This window comes from Nansenia antarctica, assembly GCF_963989245.1.
Source record: "Nansenia antarctica genome assembly, chromosome: 1".
NCBI classification, from domain to species: Eukaryota; Metazoa; Chordata; class Actinopteri; order Argentiniformes; family Microstomatidae; genus Nansenia; species Nansenia antarctica.
The window spans coordinates 29,404,882-29,414,881 of NC_137674.1; the positions used below are offsets into that span (position 1 = coordinate 29,404,882).

The following is a 10,000-nucleotide window of genomic DNA, read 5'->3' on the forward strand; positions in this document are numbered from 1 at the left end:
TGCGATTATTGGCAGCCGCCATATATGGCGGAGACGGTGTTACTTGTACCCGTGAGTCTTGTCCTGTTGTATGTGAAAGACATTGTCCATGTCTGTTTGTGAATGCATCCCATCTGTGCCTTCAGTATTTGTGTCCCTGTATACTTGTTTCTATGTGGACATAAATAAATGATTAAAATGTGTGTGTCTGTGTGTGTGTGTCTGTGTGTGTGTGTCTGTGTGTGTGTAAATTCTACAGTTGAAGATGTCTGACGTACGTTTGATGACGGAGAGGGTACACCACTGGACCTGTGTGTGTGTGTGTGTTGTGTGTGTGTGTGTGTGTGTGTGTGTGTGGTGTGTGCGTGTGTGTGTGTGTGTGTGTCTGTGTGTGTGTGTGTCTGTGTGTGTCTGTGTGTGTGTGTGTGTGTGTGTGTGTGTGTGTGTGGGGGGGGGTGGTGTCTGACGTACGTTTGATGACAGAGAGGGTGCACCACTGGACCTGTGTGTGTGTGTGTGTGTGTGTGTGTGTGGTGTGTGTGTGAGTGGGGGGGTGTCTGACGTACGTTTGATGACAGAGAGGGTGCTCCACTGGACCTGTGTGTGTGTGTGTGTGTGTGTGTGTGTGTGTGGGGGGGGGGGGGGGGGTGTCTGACGTACGTTTGATGACAGAGAGGGTGGCACCACTGAGGAACCTTCTTCCAGCGGCTGCAGATGAGCCACTGGTTCACCTTCTTCACCAGCTCAGCCAGATGGTCCGGGTCCGACTTCATGATCTGGTCAAACTCCGCAAACTGACACCAGACAGACAGAAACAGAAAGTTCTCTAGCACTAGTTCTCTGGTCAAACTCTGCAAACTGACACCAGACAGACGGATACAGAATCATTCAGTCAGTTCTACGACCCAACTATCGTTCTGCAAAAGGTTCTCTAGCTCTAGTTCTCTGGTCAAACTCTGCAAACTGACACCAGACAGACGGATACAGAACCGTTCAGTCAGTTCTACGACCCAACTATTGTTCTGCAAAATGTTCTCTAGCTCTAGTTCTCTGGTCAAACTCCGCAAACTGACACCAGACTGACGGAAACAGAACCATTCAGTCAGTTCTACGACCCAACTGTCGCCCTGCGAAGCTTTCTCTAGCCTTGCATACCAAAAAAAATACGCCTGCCTAGTAAATAAGTTGCAGATGTGAGAGTTCAGGCAAGGACCTTTGTTTCAGGAGAGACTTTTCTGAGTGCAATAACACTGAGTAGAAGGTATTATGCATTACTCAAACTCACGTCTCCCTTCAAGATATTTATTTCGATATTTACAGCCTGGTGCATTTCACTGACTGCAGAGTGCCACAAAATGAGGATCAAATTATCCTTTACCTTGCCGGGACGGAAGAAGACTCTCGTCAGACCAAACTTGTAGTCGTTCTCATTCAGGCCCCAGTGCTTTGAACAACGCCTGCCAAAGTGCACAAACACAACATCAGGAGGACAGCAGGCGAATAACAAGTACCGTAAGTGCAGCACGAAATGAAAGATACATCAACTATCTACCGTTGAGAGAAGGTATGAAAGGCATACACATTAATACACGTTTCAGTAGCATTAGAGATGCATTGTAAGGCACGATATGAAAGATACATGGCCTATTCCATCATAGCGTTTTGTTAGTGTTACGTTAGCGTTATACCTTAGTGATACGTTAGTGATACGTTAGCGTTACGTTAGCGTTACGTTAGTGTTTGAGGGCCCCACCTTGCAGAAGAGCCGGGGGTCAGGCGTGTGAGTTTGTCGGGCATGTACTGCTTGTACATGTTGTAGAGCTCGTGGAAGGGGGCTCGGGAGGGGAAGCCCCCCTGCATCAGGTCCAGCACTGACACCATCCCTGGGGGGACAGAGGGAGGAGAGGAGGGGGTCTCAACCATCCATGTAAATGAAACAGGAGGCTACATCTTACCTCTGCATCCCCACTACTCCCCTGTACAGTTTTTATACTGTAAAATAAATTCATTTAAAAAGTAATTCTTTCTTCTTCTAGCATTGAGACTGCCAATGGCCCCGGGTCCTAGAATAGATGTATTTTTCTTCTGATGACTGAAGAATAGATGATTCACTTAGTAGTAAATCGGTTGCAGCGTGAGAGTTCAGGCAAGGTCTTTGTTTCAGGAGAGACTTTTCTGAGTGCAATAACACTGAGTAGAAGATATTATGCATTACTCAAACTCACGTCTCCCTTCAGGATATTATTTAGATATTTACAGCCTGGTGTATTTCACTGACTGCAGAGTGCCACAAAAAGAGGATTAACTGATCCTGTGTAGGGCCTTACAGGTAGGTAATTACAATATGAAGGGCTGGCAAGGACATTTATAACAAAGCACATCTTATTCTAGCCTCGTAAGACCATGACATGGCACAATTGTACAATTCATTAACAATGAACATTAATTGTTCACATCTATCATGTAGAAAACGGCGAAAGTGAGAGCTTGTATGGTGGGAGAAACAGCTAATTTAAAGGCACGGTTGCATGATGTACTGTGTCTGGAAAAGTAATCTACTGGTCCCATACCTGAACACTGCAGCTGAGAGAGGATCTGGGCTCCTTCAAACTGGTGGCTGACCATCTTCAGGTTGGGCTTCACACATCGGACGAAGCTGGAGCCCTGTTATAGAGACAGGTCAAAGGTCACCGTCCATCCGGTCAGAGGCCTGTCTCTCTCCACCACGTATTAAGGCTGTTAGGGCCAAAGTGACACGGCCCTTTAATTAATTACATTTTTAAATTTGGCCATTTAGCAGACGCTTTTAATCCAAAGCGACTTACAATTACGAATTACAGGGACATTCCCCCTGGAGTAACTGATGGCTGAAGTGCCTTACTCAAGGGCACACTAGTAGTGGTGTGGTTTCAGGCGGGACTCACAACCTCCCGATCACAAGTCCAACTCACTATCCACTAGACCACCACTACCCCCTTTGACTGCTAACGACAAACTGAGATGACCCGGATCGGCTCTGATACTGACCGTGCTGCGAAGCTTCTCCAGCAACAAGTTCAGCTGGGTCTGAGGGGGCAAGCAGAGAAAGACTGTTGAGAAGGAATCGTGTTTTTGTTTTTTTACAGATTAGGATCATTAGCATTGCACAAGAAAAGAAAAAAGCCCCCCGAAAAATTCTTAATAAAGCAATTCTGCTTCTGCCAGGCTGAAGAGCAGGGAGTCAGTGGCATGCTTCCTGTTAGCATGCTTCCACGTGACAGGTCTCTGACGAACACAGGGGGGGGGGGGGGGGGGGGACCATGCGTGAGAGGATGCCTGGAACTTAGAAGAACGTAACACGTGCTGTTCCTCACTAAACGAAGCCTGAGGTTTATGCAAAAATAATATGGAAATGTGGCAGATGCTGCAGAGACTTTGCAACCTTTTCGGAAGAGAAATAGATGAACGGTTTTGTCATCCCTCACTCGCTTGACACGACTTCACCACGTCTTCCTCACACCCCACAGCATGACCTACAAAGTCAAACTTCCACCAAGTCGTTCACCAAACTTTTCTCATTTCCCTGGTGTGTTTTATTGAAGTGTGTTTCTACGTGTCATTAAACAGAACACACCCGACTGTCGTTTGCTCTCCGCTGTCCCAGGCCGACACCGAGGTGACAGAGTTCGTTCGTGTTCGGGATGCGTTAGTGAGAGAAGCAGCTAGTCAGGCGTCACAGCGCACAGACGGGCGGACACGGTAGACAGACAGACAGACAATGAGACAGATGACAGACAGACAGACAATGAGTCAGGTAACAGACAGACAGACAATGAGACAGGTGACAGACAGACAGACAATGAGACAGGTGACAGACAGACAGACAGACAATGAGACAGGTGACAGACAGACAATGAGACAGTCGACAGACAGACTGACAATGAGACAGGTGACAGACAGACAGGTGACAGACAGACAATGAGACAGGTGACAGACAGACAGACAGACAATGAGTCAGGTGACAGACAGACAGGTGACAGTTGACAGACAGACTGACAATGAGACAGGTGACAGACAGACAGGTGACAGACAGACAATGAGACAGGTGACAGACAGACAGACAATGAGTCAGGTGGCAGACAGACAGGTGACAGTTTATAGACAGACTGACAATGAGACAGGTGACAGACAGACAGACAGACAGGTGACAGACAGACAATGAGACAGTTGACAGACAGACAGACAATGAGACAGGTGACAGACAGACAATGAGACAGTTGACAGACAGACAGACAATGAGTCAGGTGACAGACAGACAGGTGACAGACAGACAGACAATGAGACAGGTGACAGACTGATGAAGGTCTTTATTCAGACGGGCGCATAACGCATCAGAACCTTCAGATCGAAATAAGTCAAATAGAACAAACCTCCTTCTCCTCTATCAGGAACAGGATGGGTTCTGTATACATGCCATTTATATTAACATGGTTCTGAAGGTTTCGCCCCCCCCCCCCCCCCCCCGAACACACCCCTGGTCACAGATGATAGAAAGGCGTGGCCTGTGAGGAGGGAAGGGGGAGGGGCGTGGTAGCTGACAGGTAGACAAGGTGCACAAGGTGTTTTAAAGGATTTCAAATATAATTGTTTTAGCCTGGTCTGGTTGACAGAGGCAGTGGGTTCACTCTGTGTGACTGTGCTGATGGAGTGAAGTCGACACGTAAGACAAGTTACCTTCCGTCCCTGCCTGACTCTAAGCTGCTTGAACTTTGAACTTTGAGGTTAAACTCTTGTCTTTTCGTTCGCGTTCCTCAGGGAAAGAGGTGGGAGGAGGCGGGAGGAGGTCTAGGAAGAAAGGATGGAAAATGGAAGAAGAAGAAAGGGAAAGGAGAGTGGGAGGGAGGGAGAGGCGTTAGATCAGAAGGTCGAAGGTCAAAGCTGGAAAACTGTACTTTTTAAATGAGAAACGACCACATTAGCCATATCATATCACATTCATCTGCATGGTCACCAGTTTGAATGTATACCAGTAGAAGTCCCTTTGTCCTTTATCGTGACACTTTAAAATGTTTCAGTGTGTGTGTGTGTGGGTGTGTGTGTGTGTGTGTGTGTGTGTGTGTGTGCGCATGTGTGTGTGCGAATGTGTGTGTGTGTGTGTGTGTGTCCATCACCTTGAACTTGTTCCCCACGCTGATGAAGCTGAGCTTGCCGGCCTTCTGTTTGGAGTCCTTGGCGTTGTGTGAGTTCTCAAACAGCTCCCTGACGAACCTGTCCTTGGACTCACACAGCAGGCTTTCCAGGGACATGTGGAGGGCATCATTATTCTTTTCCACGAACTGGGTCTGTTCACACAGAGAGGCACACACAGACGCATTCAAACACAAACACACACACACACACACACACACACACACACGCATTCAAACACACACACACACACACACACACACACGACAGACACACACAAATACATACAAAATATAAGAGTCAACTTGCAAACATGCCTTGATTCATAATCTCAAGCTGAGGAAACAACCACCCGCTGTGCCTGTTTACTAGGAGTAAATGAGTCGGTGTTTAATGTTTACAACCCTGACAACCTCCATGGAGTTGACTTAGCTGTGTATACTGTACTGTAGTCTAGAGCAGGGAGACATCAGACAGAGGAACACTACTGGTACTAAACCCTCTAGGTCAGCACTGGCCCCCTACTCTGCCCCCACTGTCCCCGACTCTGCCCCCACTGCCCCCGACTCTGCCCCCACTGCCCCCTACTCTGCCCCCCCCCCACCCCCTACTCTGCCCCCACTGTCAGGAAGCTGAACTCTCTCCCCGCCCCCCCCCCTACTCTGCCCCCCCCCCCCCACTCTGCCCCCACTGACTCCGGACTAAGAACAATCTCACTTCATGCATACATACAAGCATACTTGACACTTTACTCTATTATACTGAGCCAATTACCACTATTGCACTATTGTCATTGTTCATATTGTATTCCACCCCTGTACATTGTACCGCACATTTCAAATCTTTTATCTAGTATTTTTGTATATATAGTTATTTTTTAATCTTGTCGTATTATATTGTTATTTATCGTTTTTGTTTGCTATGCACCGTGGATGAGAGGGAAACACAATTTCAGCCCTTTGTATGGCTGTACATGTATTGGATTGACAATAAAGCTGACTTTGACTTTGACCAGGCACAGCACAACTGCTCAAGTAAATATGAACCCCCTGATTAGTTGAATAAGGGTGGTTGTGTGTGTGTGTGTGTGTGTGTGTGTGTGTGTGTGTGTGTGTGTGTGTGTGTGGTTCCTCAGGACTGGAGTTGAGAGACCCTGCAGTAGAGTGACAACAGTGATATGATTGAGGCCAGTGTTACCGTCTCGTAGCACACGGCTCCGGCAAAGTGTCTGACGATGAAGCCCTCGTCATCCCTGACGTTCCTGTGGACCGCCAGCTTGGACTTCCTGGGGACCTGAGAGACGTCACACACACACACACCACACACACACACACACACACACACACACACACACACACACACACACACATTATTATACACACACACACACGTTATTATACACACACACACACACATCATTACATACACACACACACACATCATTACATCCACACACACACACATCATTACACATACACATCATTACAAACACACACATCTTATGACAACACTGTAATTCCACTTCAGCAACATACATCCTCATCATAAGCTCTCACAGACTGCCGCTGTTTCAGGCTCTTCTACAAAGGGGATTTACCTCAGTAATTATCACACTTGTATTTCACTGTGGTTCATATTGTATTGTACTCAATGAAATGTAAAAATGATAATTCCTCATTTCAATATGAAAGTGATGATTCAGAGGCTGCGCCCAGAAACCAGTTGCAGCCAAGAAAGAGTATAATCTGAGAGCTTGAATCAATATCAGAGCTGCATTTGAAACAGGATTTTACGCTTGTTAGGTTAGCTTCAGACAGACAGAGGGAGAGAGAGAGAGAGAGAGAGAGAGAGAGAGAGAGAGAGAGAAGAGCGTGCAAGAGAGAGAGAGCAAATAGTGTGCGAGAGAGAGAGAGAGAGAGAGAGAGAGAGAGAGAGCGAGAGAGAAAATGAGAGAGACTGGGACTTATATGATTATATTCCACCCTGTTGTCACATACAGATAATGACTGTCAATGAGTATACCACTGTCTGCTACTCAACTGAAGTTGGCTTGGTATGGAGGGATGGGGAGCAAAGGAAGGGAAAGAGAGGGATGAGGAAGACAAGTGAGAGAGAGCATGGAAAGAGAGGACAGGAGAGAAAGATTGGGGGAAGCTAGCTGAGGAGGGGAAGAGAGAATGGAGGGCAGAGAGGAGGGAGAGAGGGAGAGGGGAGGGGGAGGTGAGAGGGAGAGGGAAGGGGGAGGTGAGAGTATATACCGTCAGTCTGAAGTGGTCTCTGTGCTTGCTGTGGACCGCCTCTGCAAAGTGCTGGTCGCTGGCCTGGGGCAGACGGTTCTCCTCATCCAGGATGTCCAGGATGCCTACCAGCCTGGCCTCAACCAGGTCTACACACACACACACATACACACACACACACACACACACACATCATTAGACACATAGACACACACACACACACACATACACATACACACATACAGGCACACACACACGCGCACACACACACACCATTAGACACATAGACACACACACACACACATACAGGCACACACACACACACACACACACACACACACGCACACACACACATCATTAGACACATAGACACACACCCACACACACACCCCCCCCCCCCCCACACACACACACACACACACACACACACACACACACACACATCATTACATAGACACACACACACACCCACACACCCACACACAGCACAGGGCACGGCCAGTCAGAATACTCAGGAGGCTGAAATAGGAGGACATAGTTTATGGTCCTGCGGCGATGCACACTGTTGATTTGTCAATGTTGTTCTTGTTTGTCATGCAGGCTCATGTCATTGGGAGAAGGACACATACACACACACACACACACACACACACACACACACTCACAGTCACAGTCACAGTCACAGTCAGTCACAGTGAGAAGGTGACTCAGCGTTTGGATGTCTCATAGTAAATCTAACAACTTCTGGATCTTTCCACTGTGCTCTGAGGAGGACAAAGACCCAACTTTGCTCACCATCACCATCAGCACCATCACCATCATCATCATCATCATCATCATTATCGTATGTCTGAATTATTCATCCGGTACACACTGTTCGCGATCGACAGAGAGAGGAGACACAGATGTGCATTCATGAATAGGCACCTGCGCATGAATTGAATTTATTTATTTTATCCGACGCGGGCAGAGATGGACGAGGGAACATTGTGGACATCTCCACCAGCCGTTCATTTGCAAGTCATGAATGTTATTCATGCCTGCCCGTTAAGACGCCCCCAGAAATAACCATGCCGTCAACACCGATCTAAACGGCCCACCTCTCTACCCCGCCTGTTTCATCTCAGGGATCTAGGAGAACACGGACAGGCTGGACGTGTCTTTCCCCCGTTTCGGGGGAAACTCTTAACACTTAATCAGCCGTGAGCCCTGTGAGTAAAACAAATGTTTATATCTTCGCACTCGATCAAATTTCAGGACCCTCCTTTCATGACTTTTTCTAGATATGTGCATTCTACCCCCCAGTATCCTTACATTTTCAAAATCACATCAGGATAAGCTAGTATGAAGCTATTTTGCAGTTGTTCTGTGTAGGTTATCACCTCTTAACCAGATCTTATCCACCTCATTTTTCTGGTTTTCTGCTCGAAATGACATGCCCACAGTGAATATAGAATATCTCCACAATCACAAGGGCCTTCATAATGATATTGTTATCAAATGAAAGCTAACACCTGTGGGGTGGCTGTAGAAGTGTCAGAATCAAAATCTATGTTACTGTGTCAGAGCAAATAGAGCTAGAACATTATAAAACATCTCAAATTCAGTCTCCGCCTAAAAAAACAACAGCTTTTACAGTGAATATCACCTTGGAAACCTGATAACGAAGCCCAAATCATCTAGGAATCAGTACTCCAGGGTCTTATTAGTACTTGTGCCAAAGTCGATGCTAGTAATGTGAGCAAATGCAACTTTGTACCTGTTTTAGTACAGGTATGTTTAGGCGGACACCTATATGTTTAGGCCATTTGGAGATATTTTGGCACCATCTTTGACCTTTGACCTTTCTCATGTATCAGATTTCTTTTTTTGGGGGGGGGGGGGGGGGTATGGAAATTCGGCGTTGAAACCGGACATGACACATTCTCCAGTTGGAGAAAACTGGATGTGACTTAGGCCGTGTTTACCGTCTCGGGGAAAAAATGGTGGCATCGTATAGCATGCAAAGTTGTGAAAAAAATGTGATATCGATGAAGAGAATTGATCGAGGTAAACTCTTTATATCACTTCGGATCCACATGGGGGTCCGTTGGCTCCTATGAGGCTAGCTCATCTCAGCGTGTCTCCAACGAGCCTTTAAAAGACGAGACTTCAGTATGATGAAGACTGAAGATGCAATCTTTAGTCTTTAGGTTCCTTAAGCGGGGTACACACATAAGGAATTTCAAAATCTTAACAGAAATCTTATCTGAGACAGACCCCACACATGAAGAAACAAAATCTTGGATTTGAACAGCCTTGATCGTATTGTGTGTGGTGTGCGCCAATTTCCCCATTTCAGCACCCCACAGACATAAAGATGTTCGTTATGACAGACTCCAAACTCTCTAGTCTAGTCTCGTTCCCCACGCTTCTTGATTGGCGAGCAGGGTTGCCAGACGGGAATGACATGTTCCACCCTAACCACAGTCTAAAACCGCTAATTCCACCAAACAATCTGGCAACCCTATGGTTTCTGGTCGGAAGTATTGAACGCATTTCACATTTACGATTGCCGGCCACACTCATTTTCCGAGCAGGTTGCCGGGAGAGTTGATTGCACAATTGAAGAGAAGTGA

At 46.9% G+C, this 10,000-nt stretch overlaps 1 protein-coding gene across 1 annotated transcript in view; it reads right to left on the reverse strand.

Moving 5' to 3' along the window:
• Positions 1–10,000, reverse strand: part of myo6b (myosin VIb) — a gene marked incomplete at its 5' end in the record, with an annotated part of 56,999 nt that overhangs the window by 22,100 nt on the left and 24,899 nt on the right. Inside the window, 11 exon segments of the mRNA XM_080534725.1 lie at positions 640–658; positions 660–773; positions 1,358–1,417; positions 1,419–1,436; positions 1,733–1,752; positions 1,755–1,862; positions 2,550–2,643; positions 3,007–3,045; positions 5,130–5,300; positions 6,343–6,438; positions 7,404–7,531. Coding sequence (XP_080390851.1) covers positions 640–658; positions 660–773; positions 1,358–1,417; positions 1,419–1,436; positions 1,733–1,752; positions 1,755–1,862; positions 2,550–2,643; positions 3,007–3,045; positions 5,130–5,300; positions 6,343–6,438; positions 7,404–7,531 — 867 coding nt within the window.